This window comes from Copadichromis virginalis, linkage group LG17 (genome assembly GCF_057382275.1).
Source record: "Copadichromis virginalis isolate Kocher_CV1m ecotype Utaka linkage group LG17, C_Virginalis_male_GT1.1, whole genome shotgun sequence".
NCBI lineage: Eukaryota > Metazoa > Chordata > Actinopteri > Cichliformes > Cichlidae > Copadichromis > Copadichromis virginalis.
The window spans coordinates 27,004,188-27,030,736 of record NC_140634.1 but is presented as its reverse complement, the minus strand read 5'-3'; the positions used below and the strand labels follow the sequence as shown (position 1 = coordinate 27,030,736).

General features: G+C 39.5%; 3 protein-coding genes across 5 annotated transcripts; 1 reads left to right on the top strand and 2 right to left on the bottom strand.

Moving 5' to 3' along the window:
• The first annotated feature begins 1,497 nt into the window (after positions 1 to 1,497).
• On the top strand, positions 1,498 to 4,485 carry ckap4 (cytoskeleton associated protein 4). The gene is made up of 2 exons (XM_085437450.1): positions 1,498 to 1,994; positions 2,887 to 4,485. The coding sequence occupies exons 1-2, from the start codon at positions 1,683 to 1,685 to the stop codon at positions 4,102 to 4,104; spliced, it is 1,530 nt and encodes a 509-aa protein (XP_085293576.1). The 5' UTR covers positions 1,498 to 1,682; the 3' UTR covers positions 4,105 to 4,485.
• Positions 4,486 to 5,029: 544 nt separating this feature from the next.
• Positions 5,030 to 12,131, bottom strand: ikbip (IKBKB interacting protein). Of its 3 annotated transcripts, XM_085437114.1 has the most exons (4): positions 11,699 to 12,131; positions 11,505 to 11,622; positions 7,949 to 8,170; positions 5,030 to 7,304 (listed from the first exon to the last, which is right to left on the bottom strand). In XM_085437114.1, exons 1-4 carry the CDS (start codon positions 11,902 to 11,904, stop codon positions 6,738 to 6,740), a joined length of 1,113 nt encoding a protein of 370 aa, XP_085293240.1. In that variant the 5' UTR covers positions 11,905 to 12,131; the 3' UTR covers positions 5,030 to 6,737. The 3 variants fall into 3 exon arrangements, with proteins under 3 accessions (XP_085293240.1, XP_085293238.1, XP_085293239.1); XM_085437112.1 differs by lacking the exons at positions 5,030 to 7,304; positions 7,949 to 8,170 and adding an exon at positions 8,290 to 9,893; XM_085437113.1 differs by lacking the exons at positions 5,030 to 7,304; positions 7,949 to 8,170 and adding an exon at positions 8,290 to 9,845.
• A 2,615-nt stretch (positions 12,132 to 14,746) lies between these two features.
• Positions 14,747 to 25,353, bottom strand: arfgap3 (ADP-ribosylation factor GTPase activating protein 3). Its single transcript, XM_085437469.1, has 16 exons — positions 25,172 to 25,353; positions 23,311 to 23,429; positions 21,561 to 21,633; positions 21,318 to 21,449; positions 21,043 to 21,123; positions 20,835 to 20,928; positions 20,679 to 20,738; positions 20,536 to 20,582; positions 19,776 to 19,924; positions 19,413 to 19,544; positions 19,164 to 19,289; positions 17,834 to 17,986; positions 17,191 to 17,317; positions 16,879 to 16,966; positions 15,078 to 15,202; positions 14,747 to 14,992 (listed from the first exon to the last, which is right to left on the bottom strand). Exons 1-16 carry the CDS (start codon positions 25,238 to 25,240, stop codon positions 14,975 to 14,977), a joined length of 1,593 nt encoding a protein of 530 aa, XP_085293595.1. The 5' UTR covers positions 25,241 to 25,353; the 3' UTR covers positions 14,747 to 14,974.
• Positions 25,354 to 26,549: the final 1,196 nt, after the last annotated feature.

Below are 26,549 nucleotides of genomic sequence, written 5' to 3'. Positions count from 1 at the left end.
TTCTTTTTTAACTTCATAATTAAAAACGTCAGACCATTAAACAGAATTGCTTTGTAGTAGAAGTAGAGGTTTGAAAGTGCCGAACTGGCCTGCCTGCAGTCCACAGCTTTAAATAACTGAAAACATTTAAGCATCACGAAACAAAACATAAAATGCAAAAAGAAGACAATGCCAATGCAAAAGGTAACACTGTGACTTATTTTAACTCTCTTAATAGTCTAAACTTGTTGCACATTTGAGTTTAATACACAATTATTATTCAGTACATTTTGAAGGAACAAATCAAGGTGTGAATTGGATCACTTATAAGCTCTCCCTCTGGAATAAAACAGGGCAGTAACTCATTCCACTTTTTAAGTTTATAGTTTTTTTCCACATATACATGCTAACATTTTTATCATCTTCTGACTTAGTATTTCCATTTTCCTTCCTTTTATTGACAATTCTGTTGTACTTTTCTATATGCAAAATTGTTATGTTGCACATCTCTGCTGAATAAAACATTTAGGGAAACATAGACAGTTGAATTTAATTTAATTTAATTTAATTTAATTTAATTTAATTTAATTTAATTTAATTTAATTTAATACGAACGTCAATAATTTCATCAGTGTTCTGCACATGCAATGCTCTCATGTATAGAACAATGCTTGTTCTGGTTTTGACTTTAAACGCTCTCTTAGCGACATCTAGTGTTCAAACCGAGAATGTGACCATTTCGTCGTTTTTTACGTCTTTTTTTAAGAAAGGGGGCAGAAAATTACTAATATTCTGTCTCAGAACGTTTTCGTTATGTGGTTTAAAGAACAAAATCCAGAAATAAAATAAAAGTCTATCAGTAAAGATGCAGATTAGAAAGCCCTAAAGAATAAAATGACAACATTATTAAAATATATACCATGAATGAGTAACGATGCCACAAAGATCATTAAGACCACTGAACTGTTGGTGATTTATTCACCTTTATAATGCGTTTACTGACTTTGACATTTGCACACGGACTCTGTGACTTTTCTGATGTCTCTTCTCTGCGCGAACGTGTACAGTACGTGATTTGCTGCCGTGCCAAAACTTCAGCTGCCACGTATGAAAGGAGGAGCAAACTGGAAGGGAAGAAAGTGCCCCTCCCTGCGCTGCGCTGCTTCACTGAGCTGTGTGCAGAAAGTTTGCATCAGCAGAAAGAAAGAAGAAAAAAAAAACAGCATTAAGGGAAATTTGTAAGAATAATAGAGACAAAAGTGTGTGGATGGCACACCGACTGACACTTTGATAAATCTTTTCTTCTTCTCTCCCCTTCACGTTATTAAAAAGTCACAGTTTTTCTGCAAATGATGAGAGTATGACACACCTATATAAATCTGTCTTTATGCGATTATCACACGTGATGCAAAGATAAAAACATGCCTAATATAAAAATCTACTATAAGTGCAGCAGCCCACTAATCATTCATTGCTTCCTAGTGTTTTATGTCACCGGACAAGACCCATTCAGAGCCTGGAGTTGGGCATGGGACAACCCCCATCCGCATACCTCAGCGCAAAAGCCCCCCGGGGAAAGACACGAAGCGCTCACTGATACGCTGCTGGTCCAGTCAGTGGGACTGGACTGAAAAGCCTCTCCATCCACGACTGCAAAACTAGCAGCCCTCTCTCACACACACGTCTCAAAGCTCCCGCTAACCATGACTGCGAAAAAGCCAAAGAATAGCGACAAGAGCGCCGCATCCAGCCAAGAAGATGCGCCGAAGAAAACCCAAAAGAGCAGCCACAACGGAGCGAGTGCCCCCGGACCTCAGGGGTCGCCACGGCCAGGCAGCTGCCTGAGTCTTCTTGTGACCACGGTGTTTTATGTGGCGTTAATAGGTGCTGCAGGGTTCGCTGCTTTTCACGTACAGCAAGCGCTGGATGAAATCCGCCAGACGAGCGCAAAACACGAGGAGAGCGCACGGCAAAGCGCAGAACTGAGCGGCAAAGTGGAAAGTGTCGTTCAACAGGTAGGTAGGAAAGAATACGAATCAATGGATAGAACTTCTAAACGTCACTTTTCTTTTATCCAGGTATTTTCCAGAACTCTAAAAGGAAGCATCACCTTATAATAAACGCGTATGCACTTATATAGACGTGGATAATGTGGTTTTACTTCATGTACTCTAGGAGTCTGTGTTTGTGAGCTCTAAAATGTGAGTGGGTAATAAAATTTCAGACCCACTCAATAATACGTCATCTACAGTATTATGAATTTCTTTATCGCGGGTTTCTTTGAATGAGAACAAGTCGTTTCTGATTGCAAAGCTGGACAGGGCAGATTATGGATTTACAAGGTCAGTCATTAATGCAGAGATTCAGCTTTCTCTTGCTTCACAAAGAACATGAGGTGGCAATATCTTTTCCCGAACTCAGCCCTGCTAAAAAATTCAAATTCATATCTAGGCTGTTAAAGTGGAGACTGAGACTCCGTTAAAGGCTTGTTTCATATATCATTTCTTCTTGTGCTTGATCTGAATGATACCAAAAAGAGAGAGGAGACAGAATTCATCTCAGGCACATAAAAGCAGCCCACTGCAAACCTTCTGTTTGCTAGGATTGATAAATCAGAAGCAAACTGTGTAAAAAGGATGTGTGGCCTTTAGAAGCAAGGGACTGCACTGAGCCCCAGTATAAGATTATCTTACACTGTGAAGCTCTGATACAGTTCAAGGAATAACAATACTGAGAAACTGAAAAATTCCTGCACCATCTTTTCAACCTTGTAGAGATTTCATTTTTATACTTTGAATTTGAGCTTCATTTGCACTGCTGTAGACTGTGAAATCTAACAACATCTAAATGCGAGAAAAGAGTGTATGAGTAAAATTTGTCTTTGTGTTTCCAATGTTCTTTGTAAAGGTGGAGTCTCTGAGGGGTGTTGTGGACGGGCTGGAGTCATCTCTGGGGATCACACGGGTGGAGATGGAGGGGGCCATCAGTCGAATGAAGAGAGCCGAGGTGGAGACGAGGAGAGTGGAGGAGGCCCTTCAGAGGCTCCAGAATGATCTACTCAGGGACCTTTCAGAGGGTATCAATGACGTGAAGGAGGCTCGAGAGAAAGACTTCTCCTCTCTGGAGAAGACTATTGAGGAGCGCTTAGCTGAGGCCAGCCAGTCCATTAAAGCCAGCGTTGCAGAGTTCACTGAAGCTCAGAGTGAGGCGCAGAGCCAGCTGGCTGATCTTAAAGCCCGTCTGGGTGACATCGAAGACCCCGCTCTCATCAAACAAGAGCTGTCGGCCATTGTTGATGCTGTAGCTGAAATTAAAACAGCCAAAGATGCAGCTGACTCGTCAGGCGATTCCCTCAGACAGCAGATCAGTGCAGTGAGGGAAGAGCTCCAGACTCGCAACCGAGAGGTGGCCTCAGTGTCTCAGGAAATTGAGACACTGAGGAAAGTAATGCAAGACACCACTGGGAATCTGAGGGAGTCTCTGTCTTCAACCGAGGCTTCGCTTCAGGCTCTGAAGGACAAGGCTGTGATGCTAGAGAGTGGCATGGAGCAGTTTGCCGATGCTGTTCGTAATGTGGACGAGCAAGTGAATGAAGCAGCTACTCAGGCCCTGCTGAGAACTGATGACCTTGCAGCCAGAGTCAAAGCATCGGAGGAGAACGTAGTTTCAATGTCTGCCTCAGTGTCAGACATCAACTCCAAAGTACAATCACTGTTTGACAAGCATGATGCACATGAGAGCAGTCTGGCTGCACAGGGGAAAGCTGTGGAGGACATTAAAACTAATTTGGAGCAAGAACTGGAGGCAGTGAAGAGCAGTTTGGAGGATCTCCAGTCTAGTATAGCTGCTCTAGAAGGAGACAAGACAGAGTTACCTTCAGCAGACTCCAGCCTGGGTGAGCAGGTGGAGGACCTGGAGAGGAGGCTCGCTGCTTTGGAGGACAACAGCAGCAGGATGAAGCCCGAGCAGCTGGAGAACTTAAGAGACATGGTAGCTGGTTTGGAAGGCAAAGCAGCCAAGCTAGAAGGCCACGATCAGGCTATCGCTGCCCTGCAGGAAGCCCTGCAGAAGACCACAGAGTCACTGGCAGGCCTGTCTGAACAGCCCGACATCACGGAGGAGTAGTTAGCAATGTCCCATCGGGATGTCAAAACATGCAACAACAGGGTCAATAATGAATCCAAATGGGTGACAAGCTTTTCCTAGTTTTAAAAAGAAAGGTTTTTCAGAGTTGATGGTTGATGCCATGAAGTTGCACACTAGAAAAGAACAAACATGAGGACAGTTAGAGCAGGAGTGAGAGGGGCAGAGACGGACTGCTGATCTGTGAATCCACACTCATTCTGCACTGTACTTTTCTATTATTATTTTTTTCAAACTCACCGTTTTTGTGCCAGTTGGCTGTTTTTTAATCTTTCTAGTGGATCAATGAGCTCATTTTGAGCACCCCGTTTTTATTCACTTTGTTTTTTTGTTTTTTAAGAATTAAAAAAAAACCTTGTTAACTCAAAATTGTGAAGAATTATTTCTGGGTGTGAACTACGTGATAAAATGATTTCTTACTTTGGTTCATTACATCATGGGTGATGTATTGACAGGAAGGGCGGGAATGAAAAAATAAGAGACGTGATTTACCCAGTGGCTGATGGGGAGAGGGGAAAAATCGTAATCCGTCTTCGCTACATTATTTATAACGTCAGCATCGTGTTATTAATAATATGTGACAAGGCTGTGGAGTCCAGGCAACGATTTTTCACCTCTTAATGAATAAATACCAGATGCTGAACTCTTTATACAAGTGAAAAATAGTTTTGCCTCTTTACCAAGTGTTCCATAGGAAGGCGCTTCCTTCAGCAACAGCTAAAGCTGTGGTTGGGTGACCACTTCACTGGAATACTTCAAAGCTATCTGTTTTGGTTTAAGGCATTTGGACATCAATAAACTATTTAAGTAATCTAGAGAGTACATCAGGAAACACTCATGTACTGCATATCTCTAGTGACAAACTGGATTTCCAAGTCTGTAGCACTTTAATGGTAAAGGTAAGACGATTTAGGACAATGTGTTAAGTAAAAGCTGTAAGAAGAACTGATGCGTGGGGAGTGATGTCAGTAAGATATTACTGACATCACTCTGAGCACAGTGTAAACACGGGGAACATGAAAACAGGCAGCACAGCCGTTTTCAATGTTCCAAACATTAAAAAAGGGTCATGGACTACCAAACTAATCAGACACAACATTAAAACCATTGGCACTGAAAGATCATCGCTTTATAAAATCTGTTTAAGTTGGAAAACCTTTTTTTCTGGCATTCATAAGACACACTAGTAGTGCAGTACTCACACCAAATTCTTGTACATTGGGATATCTGCATCACTTATACTACTACAGAATAAGCCATGAAAGTGGTTGATTAACAGTTCAATCCTTTCCTTATTTACTGGCTTTGCATCATGTCAGTTAGGGTAGCTAATCCACTTAAACCCGATGTTGGTGGGTTAAAGGGAAAAAGAAAGGGATCTAAAATGGCTTATTTCAAAGGATGAACCGAGGGGGTGTGAAGCAAGTCCAAAATCATAATATAGCACTTTGACTCTTAAAAGGTAGCTTCAACACTGGAAAACAATGAAAGAGCATGCTTAAACATGAACGCAAGTGGAGAAATATAATGGCACCATAAAAAAGGTAGAAAGAAAAAGGGAAAACAATTAACCGCTGCTTTTCGTTACACTTGGTTTCTATAGAAAATGTATGGTGTGTGTGATGTAGTAATGGTGTTTAGACTGGTGTAATTTAAGCGTTATATTAATGGGAGGCTGGACTGGAGAGGATTAAAAACTGCAGTAATTATTAGTTAATTGACAGTTAAAACTATAAAGAGGAAGCGCAATAAACGAATAGAGAAGAATGACACAGCTTTTAAGGCCTCCGATTTCCACAGAACTTTAACCGATCGAGCATCTGTGAGATAAACCGAACAAGCACCCTGCAGGTCACTGGAGCCAGGGGTCCCACTGAGGTCCTTTGTCCAGCTTTGACAAGTCAGAGCTTTTCTGGTTTGAAGAGGGGGATCCAAACAATATGTGGCAGGTGGTTTTATTGTCGTGGCTACTTGCAATCGGTGACAGGGCTGGTCAGAACCAATAACTGGAGCTATAACTCAGTAATTCACATTTACCCTGGAGACACGAGAGAGATTCTGCAGAGCTCTGCTGGAACGCGAATAGGCACATTCCTCAAAATGTCAAGCTACTGTATTGCTGTATCCCCTAAAGCTAGTATTATGTGGCCCATACTGAATATCAGGGAGATTATAGAAGGAGGAGGAGAAGCCATCGCACATGGCATGAAACCCGATGGAAATGTATGAGAGAATTGTGCAGGTAAAAAAGAGAGTTGTGTAAGTGAAACTTCTTCTGGGGGGCAAAACCAGCAAACTTTTCATGCAGTTGTATTTGTTTTACTGGGGATTCTTGACTTGGTAAGTAATGAAACTGACACATTTAGATGGAGCCAGGCAAAGAAAAACAATAAAGCGATCAAATCTTCATCCTCGAGGTCCAGATCATATTACGCCATTTAGAAAAGCTGACAGCCTCAGATCATAGTGATTGCTTCAAGGGTGTTCAGATGCTCACATTTGTTTTATTCGTAATAAAAAACAGATTTATTTCAGTATTTGTTCTTGTTCTAAAACAGCAGTATGACAGGTAATCGGGTTAAATCGATGAATTGAAGCCAATGTCGGTTTGTTTTTCATGTTGGCTTGTGTATCTCTCCAATGTCTGTTATATCAGCTATCTCGTTGACCTGTTTACTTGTGACGCTCAAATCTCCCTCGACTGCAGTGAGGTTGCTTAATGTCTGTCGAAGCTCAGCGATCTCTCTCTCTCTTTCCATGAGATCTTTTGCTAATCGTCCTATCCGAAGAGTCAGGTCTGACAACTGGGGCTCAAACGCGCCAAAGTCTCTCCTAATATTAGCCACCTTTGGTTTAAGGTCGCTGGCAAAGGTCACCGTTCTTATCACGCGGGCCCGGCCGCTCTCTAGCTCCACCAAGCGCTCCGAGATCTGCTCGTCGGCGCTGGCGAGTTCAGGGATGCGTCTGCGGAGCTGCTCTATGGCCTGAGAATTGCGTTCAGATGCGGATCGGAGGTTGGAAACTCGATCGATGCTGCTGGCCAGCACATCCCCGATGCGTTTCACCATGCTGTGCTCCACCCGAGCAGCCTCGTCTTCAAGCTCGCCCACCTGAGTCAGCAGAGACTCCACCTCAGAGTGCAGGCCATCCATCCTGCGCACATCAGTCCTCACTGACGACACCTAGATGGCCATAGGGAAAAAAGAAATGTTTGAAACAGCACTAAGAAAGCTTTTTTTGTAAGGGCTTTGCATTATTGCACAGCACTGTGTAAGTATTTAGTCTTTCGTTTTTATGTTATCTGTAAAAAAGCAAAAAGAATCTTTTGCAGAGGTGAACATGCTTTTTTGTTGCAAATTTGGGTATCAACTGAACCAAATAAATACGCGGCCGTACTGCTGATACCAATACTGCTACTTTTAACCTATAAAGGGACGCGAAATATATAGCAGAGTGTGTTATTGTTTATGAGAGAAATTATCATCAACCTGCAATTTCCGAAGAGATTTTAATGATCACTAAATCACATTTTTACTTTCCACAATAAATAGTACAATAAAGCACCCCTATCAGCTTTTCATCTATTTTTAAACTTTTAGACCTTGAATGTAAATGTGGTGTAGCTGAGGTATAGTTTTTCACCCCTCCACCCCCAAAAAAGTATTTAACTGAATTCAGTGGGCTACATACTGAACGGCAATATCGATTGCTCTAGTATTAATCAGATACCGATACCAGAGTTGCTATCAATATGATTAGTCTCTACCCACATACACTTGGACTCTAGAAAAAGAAAAGGCGCGACATCAATAACATCATCAATAACCTTGCTGGTAAAGTCCTTTGTGATGGTCGATGTCCGTGCTTCGATCTGACCCACAGCTTCTCTCAGTGAAGTCAAGCTGCTCTGAAGCTGAGCCCTCTTCTCAGTCAAGCCAGTAGCCCACTCCTTCAGCCGAGCTACATCCTGCTCCAAACCCTCCAGCTGAGACTTCAGAGCCCCACGCTGACCCCCGAGACTCTCTAGCATCAGCTGGACGCTCTCACACTGAAAAAGGTGGTACAGGACATGTTTTTTCCCCAATGGAAAAAAACAAACAAACAAACACCTCAGGACAGAAGACGATTCACTGAGAGGAAAAAACAAATCAGACATTGTTCTGTAAAAACAAAAAAAGATTGTTTTATTAAATAAGCTTAGTGACACAACAGGTGACACAAGAACAAGATGGAAACGTGACATTCAAATATGTGGATTGTCTTGATATTTGCAAAGCTTCTTCTGTTTAAAATCTAATCTAACACTTAGAAATTTTATTGACCCTGTTCATTATTGCTTGTTTCCAACTGATCAGGGGATCTTTTGCTGTTTAAACAACAAAAACGTGCAAAGAAAATGGTCAACAATGACGACCTTGCATCAAAGGTGGTGATATGAAACTGCTTTGTTCTCAATCAAAACTTTCAAACCTAAAACATATCCAGTTTACATTTGAATAAAATAGAGAAAAACAGAGAAGACTGAACAAAGACTGGCACATTTAATGCTTTAAAACTGTATCAGTGCATATGGATACCTTGAGAGTAGTCGGGCATATTTAATAAAATGGTGCACAAAGGTAAATGTATCCGACTTCTGTAATACAGTGCAGTGTTTTAATGAGCTCGTGTTGACATCAGGCTAGTTTTCTGACATTAAAGTGAGGTACAAAGTTTACAGAGATACTACTAAACTCAACTTAAGGGGTTTACAGCCTACAGTTAAACAGGACATTCCTACTCATTTTTCCTAGTGGACAAAAACAACAACAACAATGACATCATTCTGTGAGGTCATCAAGAAAAGGCTCGGTCAATTTATCCTCTTCATCTTTCTCCCACCCTTCCTCCTCCTCATTCCATTCCACTTCCTCCAGAGCGTCAGAGTTCATTTGGCTGTCAACCCCACTTTCCCTCAACACCATGGTGAGTTCACGGACCGCCTCTTTAACCACGGACAACTCATTTTTCATCTTCATGATGCTGTTTTGAGCCTGCAGGGTGTCCAGCTCCTGTCTGATCTCGAGGATTTCATTTGTTGCTTTCAGCATGCTGTCCTCGGTGCCGAACACCTGCAAGGTCACCTCCTCCAGCCTCTTCTCCATCCCGCTCAGATCTCCACCCAGTTTGAGGATGGAGCGCACTGCCTCTTCTACCTCCGGCAGATGCTCTTTGCAGGCCCTCGCACGGGGAATGTGCTCCTGGAGCTGAGAGCTTAGCTCGGCCTCCCTCTTGTTCAGGATGCCGATCTGCTCCTCCAGCTTGTGGATCTGCTTGGTGTTCCAATCCAGCTGATCCTGCGCTCGCTTGACGTCGTCCTCCTCTGTGCGCTCCAGAGCTCGGGCGTTCCTCTTTGTGCTGTCCTTGAGCTCCTCCAGCCTCTCCGCCAGTGAACGGATTCTCCGCTCGGCTTCATTCACCCGCTCTGTGGCTCCTGCATGAGTGTCCCTGGACTCGGCCTTGAGTGAGGTGAGATCGGTGGTGATGGCTGCCAGACTCTCTTGCCACGTCTCGGTCACGTTGAGGAAGTGGGCGTTGACCTTCTCCAGATCACGGGAGGCAGAGCTTTCATCAGCCTGTATTGTCGTGACAGCAGCATGGAGGGTGGAGATGTCCTGCTGGAGTTTTGTCACCAGGGAGATGGTGGAGAGCGCATCCTGTAGGTCATCCTCAGAGGCGGCAAGCTGCAGCCGCAACACAAAACAGGAGTGCTGTTTCTGTGGGAGCTCTATCTGCAGTATTCATATAATACACAAAGTGGTGCAGTGATAACTCAACTTTAAAAGAATGAAATTCATGAAGATAGTTTTTTTTCTCCCTTTCTTTAACTTAAAGGTACTTTTTGTAATTATCCCTGTAGTTATCTAAATCTTTCAACACCAGGGGGCAGTATTTGACATTGGGTGTACTTCCATGTTTTCAGAAGTGCCCATAATTGTAAATAACAATGCACCCCTAATGACTTGCTTTGGTAAATAAAGGCTTGCTGCACCATCTTGTGGTTCAAATCAGTATCACATGAGAATACAGGTCCTGGTTCAAATTCAGGTGACATCTTTTAAACAAAGAAAAATCAAAGCAGTTGTTTCTGCTCTACCTGTCATTGACTTTGGGTAATATTGGAAGGTTTTAAGGTGTTTTTAAAACATAGGAATTTACAAAAGGTATAGAAGCATCCCTTCTGACTTGATGCTTAAAGTTAGTTGCATATGTTTGAGGTGAGTAAAAAACCCCAGAATGTCCCAAGAAATGCAAAGACTAAGCAAGTTTAATTCTGCAAAAAATGTAACCATAGTTTTCCCCTCCCTTGAGGTTAAACAAAATATATATAAAATAAATAAAATATAATAAGAAGACACTTTTTCTTTGCTAAACTTAAATTCAAATGGGCTGAAATGCAATAATCTCAAATGGAATTTAGGTGAACAGACACATTGGATTTTATGTGTCCAGATTTTGGAATATTTGTCTCACAGCTTTCCTTAAGCAACCCAATACAACACAATCATTGTTAAGTTTATTTGTTTTGCCCAAAGAACTAAATTCTATGTTGAAATAAAGAACATCTGGTAGCCATAGAGTCCAGTTAAAAACAAGGTAGCGTTTTATAATACAGTGTGTGGTTAAAAAGCAGTTCCGCTCAAATAAAATCTATTTTATCCAAAGTATTAATAATTGCCTACAAATACCTACTAGATACAGTAGAATAAGGGGCAACATTTCACGTTTTTACAGGAGCCAATAAATAATTACACTGTAACTAATTTTCAGTAATGCATAACTTCCTTAAACCTTAAAATTACTTAAAACTAAGTTATTATTTCCTGTAAAATATCTGAAGTGATGTCCTACTTAAACGTACCTACACATAGTACTTACAGTATAATAACTTCTTCTAATTACATCTTCTCTAAAATACATGTTAACATACAAGCTATAAACTACTTAAAATTACTTATGGGCTATTTAAAATTACTTGGGCGCAACTTAAAATGACATAAAACGGAATGATTTCTTCTTTCCTGTGAAATACCTGGAGTTAGCACTACTTAAAAGTAGTTACGCTGATACTTAGAGTATAATTATTTCTTCTTGCCTAAAAACATATTATTATTACACCCTTATCCTACTGTATCTAGCAGTAAATATTTATAGATACATAATTACATCGTAATTTCATGTAAAATACACTTAAAATCGATTTAATTCTAGGGGAATTACACTCTTTATCGTCGGGCTAAATATTTAAAGATCGCTAAGTATTTGACATTCACACCCATCAAAATTTGCAGATTCATGGTCCAAACACGTTGAGGATCTGCTCCACAGTCAATCAAACGTACCTTTTTGGAAACTCTGACAATCTCCTCCTCCATGTCGAACAGACTGGAAGTTTTTCCGTGTAGAGATCTGTATTTTTCCTCAATCTGGGAAAACTTCTCATTCTGCTGCAGCACCAACCTGAAAGTCAGAAAACCTTCAGAGAGAAGTCCTCTGTAGTTCTGAAGAAAGCGTTAATACTAATATGTGGACTTACCAGCTCAGAGCCCCGCAAGCTGCGAGCGACAACAAGCACATTACACTTCTAATGTCCAGGCCCGAGGACGTTTTGTTCGCTCCTGTCTCGTCTCCTGCTTCAGTCTTCACTTTCTGCGTTTCTTCTTTCCCGTTTGAGCCTTCTGATGGTTCATCGCTTTGCTTCTGTGCCTGCGTCTTCCTCCTCTGCTTTAGTTCAGTAGGCATTTTAGCGCAGTAATAAACCGCTGGTTATCTTTTTATAGCCTATTTAGAGAGTTAAACGGGCTTACCAGAGTTTGTTACCTTGCACAGAAAAACAAGACTCCTGTTTTAGAGAGAAGTTCATAATGTAGAAATCAACTTCAAAAACGCAAAAAATAACGGACTGAGTGTGCGTGTGTTGGCGCTTTAAAAGGACTTTTTCTTTACCCCTGTTCCTTGGAAAAATGCGACCTTCAAGGGGTGCTTCGTAAGCTCGTAAATATTAATACTGTAATGTTTAACTAGTTAAAAGCACCAACGCTTTTAGTTGTTTAAATGCTATAAACACAATTAAAGAGAAACATTTTACTCCAGTAACTGATTATTTGTTCGTGATGAAACCTTTAAATTAAGCAACTTTTCGCCAGGTTTAGCAGTGTTGTTTGATTTTGCATCAAATTTCCGACAATGACCGCACGACTATCAACGCAACAACCGGCCACGTAAGCGGTTGCCAGAATTTGCTCTGAAATTGGCCAAAGTGGATTAATGTCTGCAGAAGTAGATCAACATTTGATAGACTGTCCGATGTGGAAGAGAACTTTACTGATATAATTTTAAATTTTCACTGATTATTTAAGATATTTATCAAAAACACGAGATCACGTTTCAGCTTTTTAAAGCGAGAACTGCTGCTTTTATCTGGTTTATACTATTGACTTTTAACGAAGTGATATTTGCCCAATAAAAACACGCAAAGGTCTTGAGCCACCCTTTAGTCTTATATTTTTATAGAGAAAAATTGGAAATGAATGCATCAATTGCATGAAACACTGAAATTTACAAAAGATACGGAAGTACAGTAGGTAAGGGAAAATTGAGTGGGTGGGACAACAGAAGGGCCAGATGCATCTCTCAGGTCCTCCAGTTTTTTTAGGGCACACTACTCACCCTGATGATAAAGGTTTTCTGCCAATAGCTCTTTGAGAATCATCTTGTTAATGCAAAAATATTTTATGCCTGTCAAACTGTGCTGTCATTGGCATTTTCAAAGATTCAGGCTGGGTTCTTGGATGTTTAAGAGTTTTGCACAGTACTGTGAATAAGATGTCTTAAAAAGAAAAAACAAATCCCACTTAAATCTAAAAAAAAAAAAAAAAAAAAAAGTTTGCAGGCACACGGACCACAGACACATTTACACAAATAATGAAGACAGTAAAAGTTTAAGCACAAACCATTTATTTGGCATATTCCCAAAAGTCGTACTTACATTTTGAGTGTCAAAAATGGTCAAAATCTATCTGTAAGTTTTTTCATTAATGAAAAACCCCTATACAAGATTGTATGTAGCAGTTCACAGCGGACTAGAGTTTTAATAAACAAGTTTCTTAATCCATCTCATATTCAGGATGTGTTGACATATTTATTTTGAGGGCTACAAGGGCCATGCAGCTTATACAAGCTCCTACATGTAACAATATAGAACGGCAGAGACACAATCTTACAAAACATATATGCCGACTTAGGGGCAAAAACTAGAGTGCAACCAAGCAAAAGCTGTTACACACAATTTCCAACACATGTGCAAAAGATACCTAGATTGAGACAACAAGAAGGTGTGTAAATCAAAGATCTCCGGACTAAGGCATTTACTGATGGGAATTAAAAAACAAAACCCAAAAAACAAAAATATATTTGACCATTTAAGAACCTCTTTAGTGTTTCATATTTGAACATGTCAAATCAAACTCCTGGGATGTTCCAGCTTCTCAGAAATTAGTCTGTACTATTATGACGGAGTCCGGGCTTTAATTAGTCCCTTTAACTTTGCACAATGATAAAGGACAGAAAAAAGGCAAAAGCGCAAGCTTTACTCTGAACAGATATCAAATCTAACTCAAGCACTGCCTGTAGTTCTACTGTGTTTAGAAACAATAGCATATATAAAGTTAAAACCTTTTATGATGGCAGTTAAAGTAACAGAAAAAAATAACTGATGGTTTTAAAGGGATCATTCACATTGTTCTTTTAAAGTGGAAACGAGGCCTGAAAGCTACATAAAAGGTCTCAGCACATCAAGAAATCCTTCAAGTTTTATAGAGGCGATCCAAGGGCCATACTAAGTGTACAATTTAGAGATTTACCAAGATGATTAGGCATTTATTTCAAGAACATTAAAAAAAAAACAATAATCTAACAAAAATTACTTCTTAAAATGATGACTGAATTCTTCATAGCATCTAATTCTATGCAACTGGAGCTTTTACGAAGCTCATTTGTTGTTTTAAAGAAATATTTATATCTTATAATAATTGTTTTTTTTTACTCCTTAAAACTTTGACATATCACATTCCTTTTTTATAAGCATTTCTGCATGACTTCCAAAAAACAACAACAACAACAACAAATTGCAACTCACAGGATAATGACACTTATGTGCTAGTGACGCATCAGTTTACATAACTTACAGTACTCTTACTAAAAGTATATCTGTTTCCCCAAGGCCTCTGTTTTAAATCAGCTTTTGGTCCTGCCTTTGGAAGAGCAAATGTAAGTGCACTTTGGGGACAGAAAGGACACTTTCAACCCTGCATGAAGGGGCACAAAAAAACAAAAAGCACAAAAACAACACTACAAAGTGCACGTGATGAGTCAGTTACTGAATTAAGTACTTACGGAGGTAAAGGAATCAAACGGATAGCCCTCCTAGCTCCTCAGACTGCTACATACAGCATTTCTATATATGTAAAACCCCGAAGCTCAAAGCAAACTTAACATAATGCAGGCTGAATATTCTTCATAGCTGTATATACACAAATATCTTCCTTCAAGGTGTTTGCAGGGGGAAAATAATTCCACCGAAAAATATTGTGCTCTGCTCATCTTTATTTGATCCCAAAGACTACGACTATGTATATACATCATCTAATAAAAAACTAGATATAGATATACAATATACAAGTACATTCTGCAGACTTGCTCATAGCATTGATTTATATTTTCCTCCCAACTCTCCCACGATGAGCACCCACTAGAAATGTCATCTAACTGGCAAACAGAAGATACCTATGGACGGTGAATCCGACATGTTCACTTAGGAACTGTAGTGATCCTGAAAAAAGGAAATTAAAAAAGCACCATGAGAAGTCGTCATTATTGATGAACTTCTATCATACGCTGGAATATATCTGACTGACCTGAATTGAGCTAACTACGCCGCTGGCCATGACTGAAAGTTTTCCTGCAACTGAGCGCACTCCATGTTTGAGCTGCGACATGTCGGGAGCACTGGGGAGTACGTTGCTCAGACGGTACGAACTCGCTGTGGACACGAGGCAAAACGTCAAGCAGACAGAGAGACAAAAAGCTCGAGGACTCGTGGAGAAGCCACTCGCATGTACAGTCATGTGAAAAAGACAGTTTTCAGGAGACTCTCTGCAGTCCTGTGTAAAACAAAGTACAGTAGCCTGCTGAGCACATTTAGCAGCAATAACTTGAAGCAATCATTTCCTGTATGATCTTACAAGTCTCTCACATTGTTGTGGAGAAATTTTGGCCTGCTCGTTAAAGCAATGCTGTGATATGATCATTGTCCTGCTGCATGACCCAGTTTTGTTTAAGATTCATCTCTTGGACAGATGGCCTCTCATTCGACTCTACAATACTTTGGTATACAGAGGAATTCATGGGGGTCTGTGACTGCAAGCGCCCCCAAACAAACATCCCTACTTTGGGTTTTATCTGTATGAAGGACATTGTTCCAGAAGTCTCGTGGTTTGTTCAGATGCAACTTTGCAATCCTAAACTGGCAATCCTTCCAAACAAACTATACTTGTTCAGTCATGACCATTAACATTTAACATGCCAACATGCTGCGGCCTGTAGAGTCAGAAACAGAGAAACTAAAAAAATAAAATAAAATGCTACAAATGGTCTGACCTTCTAGTGACTTCCACTCCTGATAAGATCAGTAATTATATTGAATGTTTTCCACTTGTGAATAATTGTCCTCACTGTAGAATGAGCGACTTCAGATTGTTTGAAAATGGCCTTATAACCCTTCGTAGATTGATTGGCAGCAACAATTGCTTCTTTAAGATCATTGCTGATATCTTTCACCCCGAATGCTCCAGAACAGGAAAACAAAACGTCTGCTGTCACAGAGGTGTTCACACTTGCTCAAAATCAATTACTCAAATGCCTTTGATTAGCAGCACCTGGAGGCTACTTACCTTCTTAATGCCTGTGGAAGCAGTAAGTGTGTATTTAATGTTTTCAGTCTTGTGAAACCTGCTTTTTCACATGATCATATGAAAGAATTTACGGTATTTAGATTTCCTCTGAGGTACAAGGGTTGAGACCAGTTTGACCAGTATGCACAGTTGGTATGGTTAATCACTCTGGAGCTAGTGCAAAACTTCAGTGTATGTGAGATAAATTACTCACAATTTCAGCACAGCTTCACAATAAACTCAAAAGTCAGACTTCTTTTCATAATATTTTATATTACAACCTGTATCACAGTTCAATACTTATTATGTAATTATTCTAGCAGAGATTCAAGGGTCATCAGACAGGTGGAAAACCTCCATTCCACCTAAAATTCCACCCAACAGTGTAACACCAAGTAGGATAGGCCAAGATTGTCTTCTCAATGTGACCACCACCTAACTAAGCCTGGAACAAGCATCCAACATGTGCAGTTTCTCTCTTATGATACAGTTTTAGCAACCGGCATTAATCAGTGACCCAAAGTCCCCAATAAAATTAAGAACACAGCTGAATTTGTGGCGCGTTTGTCTACTTATTACTGACAAAATGACCTGGAGTTTGGAAGATGTATCAGAAAAGCACACAGTTAACAGGTTGTTAAATCCAACTTTAAAGAATCACACAAGTCGGCATCTTATTAAAAACAAACAAACAATCATACTAAGATGTTCCTCCGAGCGGCTCAACATACAAGCGCTAAGAAAAGAAGAGACAGTCATGTCTTACCAGTCTGCTTCTTTGGATCATCAAATAGATCGGCTGAACTTATGGATGCACTCGCAGAAAATCTCTCCAGTCGGGTTTTGGCTTCATACTGAACAACAGAAAATTTTGAAAATTTCAACCAAGTTTTATGTTTGACCATTTAAGAACCTCTATTTAAATTAAAGACCTTCAGGAACTAATGTTCAGGCTTATCTCAAGTTCCAAGGAACAAATACAGACAGTTTTTAATGTGATTTCCCAGTCTAGTATTCACCAAATGAAATCAAAGGAAAAGCACGGTTTAGAATGTGTGTCCACGTTGTGCTTGTATACCTCAGAGTTGTCTTGTTTTCCAAAGTACATATCAGACGAGATGGCTTTTACATCATCTCCAAACTTTTTCCGAGCTTCTCCCGTGTCTGAGAGCGCTGCTGTTTCTGGTTTCCTTCTGGTTGTGGGCCTGATAACAGTTACCAACAGAAAAAAATTATAATATGACAACAGGAAGAAGTACTTTAAGCACAAATCGTGTATTTTAAAAGAACACGCTGAATTAAATTACACCAAACATATTTAAGACTGAAGAGTCTTACCTTTGTGTAAAAAGTATCTTAAGCTACAATTAAAAAACACTGATGACCACCAACACTACACCTCAGCCAGCTAGCAGACGCACTTATGCTATCATGTGTTGAAAGTTCTACTTTGCCTTCTTCTCGAGTTATTGCATGTCACCCATCAGCCTTTTGCGGCTGAGGTGTAAAAAATTTCTTTCTGTAAATTAGTAATTTTATTTGATAAAATAGAATAAATCTGATTATTTTATTTGATAACATAATCAGATTTATTCTAGAAAGCCCTTATCTTAATTTGCTGTTAATTTTGATTGTTGTATTTAACTAAAATTTGCTTTGAATCATTAAACCTAACCATAAAAACATGTAGAAAGCTTCAGTTTTGTGTTTAAACAACTAACCTGTCATCAAATGAAGTTATAGTGGAGGACAAGAAAAAGTCTGGCTCTGGTTTCTTGCTCTCTTTCATCCAGCCTCTTCCATCATCTCCATCGCCCCACCGTGAAGAGAAACTGTCTGAGGTTTCACTTTGGTCCTCAAAGCGAGTTAGAACCCTGAAGAAAGAAGCCAACAAGAACAATATAAGGTGGAACAAAAAGAGAGATAATGGACTTTACTAGTACGCTGACACTAAGATACCCAAATTTACACAGTCAGCACATTGTTTAGCATGCAAATGTTAGATTTATAGACTCCCATTCATCATGCTACAGTGTCAGGGAAGTGCTCACAGATCCCACATTAATCCTGTAACTTGAAAATGACTCTGAACATAAAGAAATATTAGAAACAGAAAGAACAAAGAGCTCTGCAACACATAGTTCAATATCAACACAGTCTGAATTGAAAGAATGAACTTTGCCAAGTTGTTCATTCGTCTATAACTGATATATTTGAGTGCAAGAGCACCAAGAAGAATTACTCCTATTTAAAAAGGCTATGGATGTTCACAACAAATGCTACTTCAGGTTTCCCCAACTGTTAATCATTAAGAGCTACTACATTTTTCACACACCATATATATTTTTGTACCATACTCAGTTTTATTTATGATCATTTAGAATATTATATGTTTTAATCAAACTGCATCAGTAATTTTTTTAAGAAAAAACAAACATCTATCTGACCTATCACATCGACCCTCTGCATGTCCTCCTTCACTACATCTGTAAACTTCTTTTTTGATCTTCCTCTTTTTCTTCCTGCCTGGCAACTCCATAGTCAGCACCCTTTGTCCAATATACCCACATGTCCAAATCATTTGAGCATTGCCTCTCTGACTTTATCTCCAAACTTTTCAAACTGAACTGTCCCTGTGATGTACTCATTTCTAATCGTGTCCACCCTGCTCACTCCCAATGAAGACCTTGACATCTTCAGCTTGGCTTTTTGTCAGTGCCAACATCTCCAAACCACACATCAAAGTAGGTCTCACTATCATTTGGTAAACATTCCCTTTCACACTTGGTGTCACAAATCATTACTGAGACATATCTCCATCCACTCCACCCTGCCTGCACTCTCTTCTTCACCTCTCTTAGCCACTGTCCGCTACTTTGGATAGTCAACTCCAACTATTAAACTCATCTACCTTCACTACTGATATTTTTTACAGCTTTACTGTTATACCCGTCTCTGTCTCACATAAAAGGAAAAAAACCCTGTAATATTATTAACACAGTATCAAGATTTCATTTTGTTTATATATTATCAACATCAACTTTATCTGACCTAGAGCTGAAGGACCCTTCATCGTCATCTTCATCAATAAATCGCCGTCCTTTGGTGGTCTTTGCTCCAATTGGATTGTCCTGCTGGATGGTGTGCATGTCTGACATCACAGAGTGAGAAACTCCACTACAGAGAAGAGCCAAGAAAGAGTAAAAATGACAGTGAGAAACATTAAAATGGAGAAAAAAAAAAAAAAAAAATCTTAAATCTACTAGAGGTTTGTCCCCCCTCACTCCCAATTTGTCTTACCTCCTCATGCCCAGACCCATGCCCAGTCTCTCAGCCTGTTCCTTCTTTTTCCCCTCTAGTCCTTTCAGCTTCTGCTCTTCGATTTTCCTCTGCTGCTCAAAATCTTTGTAGGCCAGCCGCATGGATGGAGCACTGAGAAGAAAAAAAGTAGGTAAGCTCAGAGATGGAAACAGACGAGCCAAATGTGGTGCATAGCTTAAGTAATATACATGATTTAGCCCCTTTCTCCTGAGGTAAAGAGAAGAAAGAGCCATGGATTTCATCTTGCCATAGAGGACACAAAGTTACATTCGCTTTCCGATTAAGTGATTACAACAAGAAAGATGGAATGAAAAAGAAATAAAAAGCTATGGGTATTCTTACATGGACTCCTCAGTTGTAACGTTCTTCTTGGCACCAGCAAAGCTCTCTTTCTCTCTGATTTTGTCAGCAGCCTGCGCCTTCTTCTCGAGCTCCGAGAAGCTCTGGCTGCTAACCTTCTGAGCGCCCAGACCGCCCTTCTTTGAGGCCAGCTGCACACAAACATACACATTACAATGATGTACCAAATAAAACAGATAACGGAGCTGGGGTAGAAGCTTGTATTCTGAGATAACATTCAGAATCTCCAAGATTAAAAACATATTTTAAAAGAGGAAAATTCAGAAAACAAAAAACAACCTCTCATAATACTATACTATAACCTCTTATAAATGGGTCCATGAGGCAGCAGGGCAGTGCAAACTGCAGGGACATGTGGAATGGGACCCCAATTCATTATTTAAAACAAACGTGTAAAGATAATTTATTTTATTGGCAGTAAATGGTGCCTACTGTTGTTGTGATTCACCTTATTTACCTGTTCTTGTGTCCCCTCAGGTCAATCATGTGATGTGTGTGTATGCAGTGACTACTGCTGCACTGCCTAACTTGGGTGTAAATGTGGCCCTCCCTATGTGGCTGTGGTGTGTAGTACGATCAGGTTGACCCGAGCTTGTAAAGTAAGACAACGTGACTGGCTTTCTATTTGTCTTAAAATTTATCTCAGACACTACTTGAATTTTTTGTCTGAATATTACCCTCCTCCCTTAAGTAATAGTTTTATTGTGCTTATTATGACACCAATATAAAACTTTATACATACTGTTTTCTTGGCACCTGCTGGCTTCTTCTTAAGAAGAGAAGAGGGCTCTGAGAAAACAACAGACAGAGTGAAGTCAATATTTAGACAGACTTTTACGGGCATTTAGGTAGAGTTAACTAAACATGCACAGTATTGACTCAAACCTGGGTTTGCTTTTGGTGAAACACTGAGCATTTCCACATTGGGACCCTCCTCTGAGTTACCTGAAGATAAACATGTGATGAGCCACAAAACTATTTTAATATAAAACTGCAGTGAGTCAGTATAAATCAGATTATTAAGCAATGACACAAAGATACCATTACGGTCTTCATCTTTTTCTGGCTCTGAAAGCTTCTCTGATGCGGAGGGGCTCAGACTCATTTTGGCCATGTTCAGATTTTCAGGAACAGCCTGGCCAGGAAACAGACACACGTAGTGAAATTAATAATCGCTGTGTCAGGCTGTGCAGCATATCTGTGGAAAGTTCTGGACTAAATCCCAATTGAAGAAACCACACACTTATACCTGTGTATGCAGACTGAAGAAATCCACCTGCTTGTCGCCTGGGGATGTTGGAGACAGAGGAGCCTGACTGTCCAGCCACAGCTGTGGAGAACAAGAGCCGTAAAATGATTCAATTATATGAGCGTTTATTATAAGTGTGATAAGCATATGGGTAATACCCAGGAAGCCAGTGTTTAATAAATTTAATCTCTCAGCCCCAGGTTGGTTTCTCCCCGCCCCCCTTGAGGAGAAACGTGGAGGTGTTTTCAGACTGTAACCCAGCCTGTCAGTGTTACCTCAGTGCCATGGCGTCTGGTTGCTTGTGTGGCTAAAGTCTTTATCTTCTCTCTGTACAGCTGTGCAGCCCGGCTGTTGTACTTGGCATTGGCGGCATTGGCTCTGCAGCCATGTTGACTGAAAAATGCAATCTGACACCGAGAGGTCAAATAAGAAACAGGAAAGCAAACAGGTAGAATCACGCTTGTGTCACACACTGCTGGAGTTTTAACCTGATGATAGTGTGCTGATATTTTACTCACTGCGCTGGTGTTGCCTCCAACTTGCATACATCTTAGCTGGAACCACGACCAATTAAAATCCAGCTCGGTGGACCTGTGTGGCACAACAGGATCAGGGTTTGAAGAATGTGTGTTTGAACAAAGAAAAACACCTGAGGTTACAGAACCCTATCCACTCCCATCTCCTTGCTTGAGCTGCCTTTGTTCCACTTATCCTTCACTGTATCTGAATCGTCTTTATTCTGTTTTATTTGTTTTGGATGCTTAAGTCATTTATTTTTATCCAAAATTACAATAAATCTCTAGAGATTGTTATGTCCAATTAATATACCGTATCCAGGATTACTGCTCGTAGTTTACACATTCGCCCAAAAAGTGAAAGATCCCTGGTTCAAGTCCAGGAGGAGAAATAAATCCCTTTGGGGTGGGGTCAGGAAGGGCATCCGGCATAAAAATAAAATCTGCCAAGTCAAACATGTGAAGCTACCTGTTGTGGTGAATGATTGCAAAATAAGGAAGCAGCCTACAATAGCTTTACTATTACATTACACACTTTTAATGTAGTCATTTGAAATGACAGTTTATTTTTTTCTTCTTTTTTTTTTAAATTGCTTATCTTTTTAAAAGTTTACTTTTATTACACAGGTAACACAATCCTATGCCTTAACAATAAGAACACCAGTCATGCTTAGTTACCCTACAAAGGCCTGTTTTTGGCTGAGAGTATACTTCTGAGCTGTTGAGTCCATATTGCACTACATCTTTGCAGTTTGGGTTATAAAAGGTAGAGGGAATTTGATCAAAACACTGTGCATATCTTACCTTCTTTTCATTTCTATGACTGCTGTTGTCTTGAATTTTTTAAAGGGTTTAATACTATCCTAACGAGCTGATATTTTTACATCCTAATTTCTTATATTGCAAAAAAAGAAAAACTTTTTATAAAACTCAATTTAATTAAAAAAAAATATTACAGCAACAGCAGAGTCAAGGCACTTTTGTTTGCAAAAACGGAAAAATAATCATTCACATCCACTTTCACTTCAAAGAGGTGGCTACAGCGAATCATCTGCCTCCATCTCACCCTATCCCAGGGATCCTCTTAAGTCACACCAACGCTCACCAACACCTTCTCCGTTTTCTTCCTCTTTTCCTCCCATTGGGCAGCTTCATCTTCAGCATCCTTTGTTCAGCGCTGCATATCTTCATACTAGCTCAGCCTTGCCTCTCTAACTTTGTCTCCAAACTGCTCAGCCTGAGCCATCCCTCTGATGTACTCTTTTCTAGTCTTGCATGTCCTGGTAACTCCCAGTGAAAATCTGGAAGCTCTGTCCCCTGTCTTTTTGTTAATCCCAACATCTCCAAACCATACATCATAGCAGGTGTCAGTAACGCACTGCAAATCTTCTCAGAAAATTAAAAAATAATAATAATAATAATTCTCAGTGTTTAATCCTCAAACACAACCTTCCCATTGAACACACTTCTGAACTGTTGTTTACTCTTAATTTATTATTTTGTTAGAGGTGCTTGTGGCTCATGATGAAGAGGAGGTTGTCTGCAAACTGGCTCCTCTAGTCTGCATGTTGAAGTAAACTTGAACCCAAAGATCCCGATGCTTCTATTGGAGTGTGTGATGTTAGATAAAAAGCACTTATACATTTTCTACTGTATTTGAGAACTTTCTTACAACAAGCCCCATTCACACATTGACATGAGCACCAGTCCATTTACCTCCAACTCCAAGGAAAATATATAATTCCTGACTTACCTAATAAATGAAAGGTGCACTCCCAGAGACCTGTGAGTCCCAGAACAATCTATACAGACAAAAACCCCATAGGTGATGCTGGCCCAGCTGGGGTTCTTAGCTGCGCAGTCAAAGCAAACCTGAGGGACAGAGAGCAAGAATATATACAAACACACGAGATATTCATCATATTAACAAAAGAGACGGATCATTCTATAACTGGAGAAGACTATTTTTTTAAAATATAGATAATTTAAAGATATTTTATTTGATGTAAGTAATAAAAACAAATAATAAATTGATATGGCCAGTTCAGGCATCAAAGGTGCACTTTTTATTTGTTGCATACTATGCTTGATGCAACCTGGTAACCAATATGGCAGAAAAAAAAAATGAGATTTTTAAAATAGTGTTTAATAAATTCTTGACTATTAAGTGAATGAACTCATATTGCATACTCAGTTTCAGATGAGAGTTAGTTTAATCACTTTAAACAACTTGACCCTGTACTACAAACTTTTACAAAAGCAACAGATTAAGCCCTTATGAATGAAAAAGCAACAACAAAGCATTTACGATCATTTTAGTAAAAATTATATGGTAACCTGGTTAAAATAAGAGTAACAAGATTGTACAAGTTAACGTGGCTGAAATATAGTACTTTTATTTGCAGTTATGACATAAATGTGACAAATACTCAGGACCACAGCAGTGTTGTTTAATAATATTTCATGATTTTAAAATGTTTATTTTATATGTATGTCAACAGGGTTGCAAATCATAGCTGTTATTAGTGTTTTCTCAGAAAAATATGCTATCTAGGGATAAATGTGGTCATATAAATAAAGGATACTTTGAACCTTTGGTAATATGAGTAATAGGGTTGTATTGGTTAGACTAATGCACTCAATGCACTTAACTAGTCAGAAAAAATTGAAAAAAAAAAAAAAAAAAAAATATGTCAGAGGACAGACCTTTGGTCTACCCATGGTGTTGGCACATGAACAACATGACATGTCATTTTACTGTTTTATCTCTTCCTTTCTAAGGCGAATTAGGTCGTACATGTGCTGTTGGACACAATTTACAGAGCATAATGTTCTTTAAAATATGCTGATGTTAACAAAATGTTTAAAAACACATGTGGATCTGGAAGAAGTGGATTTCTAAGCTGGAAATTTGTTTGTTATATTTAGACGTGTTTTATAAAATATTTCATAACCACTGTTTCAACAACTGGATTTACATTTTGTCTCAGGAGTATATTTGGTATTGTAGTATTTTATGCATGGATTCTTTTCAAATTAACGCACTTGTAGAATGGTCCACGGGTGGAGGCCAAGAGCGTGAAGAGTGTCCGACTACACGAAGCAACAGCTGTGAGGATAAACAGGAGACTGTGCTACTGACTCAAACAGCTGTTGGTGAAGTGGCGTTAATTTCGCAATGAGATCAACAGATAATAGTTACAGCAGCGAGTCGCAAACACATCTTTGTCCCTGAAGATGTCTGTTCTGTCTTTTACATGACCCGAGTCGAGAAAAGGCCTTAGAAACGGAGCTTTAAACAAACACGGCTAATGTAAACTGTCAAAATGTAGCTAGCTAGCTGTCACCCCGTTTGCTAACGTCACGTCACGTCAGGTTACAATTTCTAAGTTTTGTGATATTTTGCTTCTGCACGTTTTAAAAACACGTTGTTTTTTTTTTTTTAAACCCGACTTATTCTAAAGATGACACACGTCAGACAGCTGTTAAATTGGTCGCAAACTGAAGCCAGCTGTGGCGTTTCCCATAAAGTGCGACGTGTCAGATATTTAGTTCAGCGGACTTCCTTGTGCACCAGAATACACCCGTCTTTCTGGTATTTATTTAACTCTCACCTTATTCGTAGGGATGGAACGAAGTCGCTTGAAAATAATAGAAATGTCCTGCTTGCTGGGTTCTGCCATTTTTCTACCTGTTGGTGTCTGGCGGTTAAAGGAACAGCATCAAAAGCAGACCCGTGTTTTTCCCCTGAACTAAACCCGACACGTCAGTAAGAGAACACCATGGGCGGACGCTGATTGGCTGGAAATGATCCGTCGTCGTGTTATTGTCGCAAAGGCTTCTTGGCAATGTAGTTTTAGATCATATAAGCGATAGCTTACGTATCTTCGAATTTCATGCATTTCTGTGTGACCGCAGCCAAAACATTAAACACAACGCTGAACAATATAACTTTAATAACGTGTCTTGAAATAAGATACAATAACACTAAATAAAAAATACTAAAATATGATAAAATAGTTCAATAAGATAAAAAAAAAAATGCATGAAAAATGGATCATTTGAACCGAAAAAGAAATAAAGCTCAAATCAAATCTAATCTAGTTATTGTTATTTTGGAATGTGGTAGGTCATTTCCCGTCTTTTGTGGCACCTTTTTATTATTAATATGATCATTATTACTAATGATAAGGAGAGAATTCTAGGAGTAAGGTGAAATGGAGGCAGATTATCAGCTGTGGCATCCCCTACAGGGAACGTCAAGGTATGTGTGTATATATGTGTGTTAGATGTTTTATATTGATTCTTATGAGGGAATACAATAACACTTTTTTTAAACTGTTATCGAGTTGCTCTGTGGTGTATTGCTTAAAAGGTTATATGTGAAAGGTCACATGTAACTCGGATTACTTGAGTTTCCCCGAGTGTGAGAAGAGACACCCAGACCCAGGGGGTCCCAAGCTAGTGTATAGAAAAATGGGAGGGTAGCCAGCTAAATCCTGTGCCAAATGAAATATGCAGATCTATCTGCTGTGGTGACAACTTGGGAAATAAGGGAGCAGCTCAAGTTACCTTTCACTTTATATCTAATATATTGTACACACATTAAGTTTTCTTTAAAACCAAACAAAGCAATGCAGTGACTCGGGGCTATACGGCTTTTTAAAAACAAACACACACCCAGTTCCCATTAAAACAATGTCCAATACTTTCTAAGTTTATAACATATCAACATGTGTGTCATATGAAATGTGTCTCTGAAAAGAGATGCGATTTGTAGATGCATGTTTATTGGAAGCCTAAATGATTATCATACCAGCTGAAACACAAGGGAATACACCAGTGTCAAGACTATTTAATGGAGAGAGAGAGAGAAAAAAATAACTTTACTATAAATAGAAACCTGCAGTGTGTGGGAAAACTGCATCCAGTCTAGTTTGTCTTGGATGGATTTGATGCCAAACCTTAAAAACAAAACAGTCAGATTTATCA

Coding starts and splice junctions, on each gene's coding strand:
- arfgap3 (XM_085437469.1), bottom strand. CDS start 25,240: ATGGCAGAACCCAGCAAGCAGGACATTTCTATTATTTTCAAGCGACTT. Junction 21,450..21,560: donor TTGGAGGCAACACCAGCGCA/GTGAGTAAAATA, acceptor TCTCGGTGTCAG/ATTGCATTTTTCAGTCAACA. Junction 17,318..17,833: donor ATAACTTCATTTGATGACAG/GTTAGTTGTTTA, acceptor AACTGTTATCAG/GCCCACAACCAGAAGGAAAC.
- ikbip (XM_085437112.1), bottom strand. CDS start 11,904: ATGCCTACTGAACTAAAGCAGAGGAGGAAGACGCAGGCACAGAAGCAA. Junction 11,623..11,698: donor GCTTGCGGGGCTCTGAGCTG/GTAAGTCCACAT, acceptor TCTGACTTTCAG/GTTGGTGCTGCAGCAGAATG. Junction 9,894..11,504: donor TTGTCAGAGTTTCCAAAAAG/GTACGTTTGATT, acceptor TGAATACTGCAG/ATAGAGCTCCCACAGAAACA.
- ckap4 (XM_085437450.1), top strand. CDS start 1,683: ATGACTGCGAAAAAGCCAAAGAATAGCGACAAGAGCGCCGCATCCAGC. Junction 1,995..2,886: donor TGGAAAGTGTCGTTCAACAG/GTAGGTAGGAAA, acceptor TTCTTTGTAAAG/GTGGAGTCTCTGAGGGGTGT.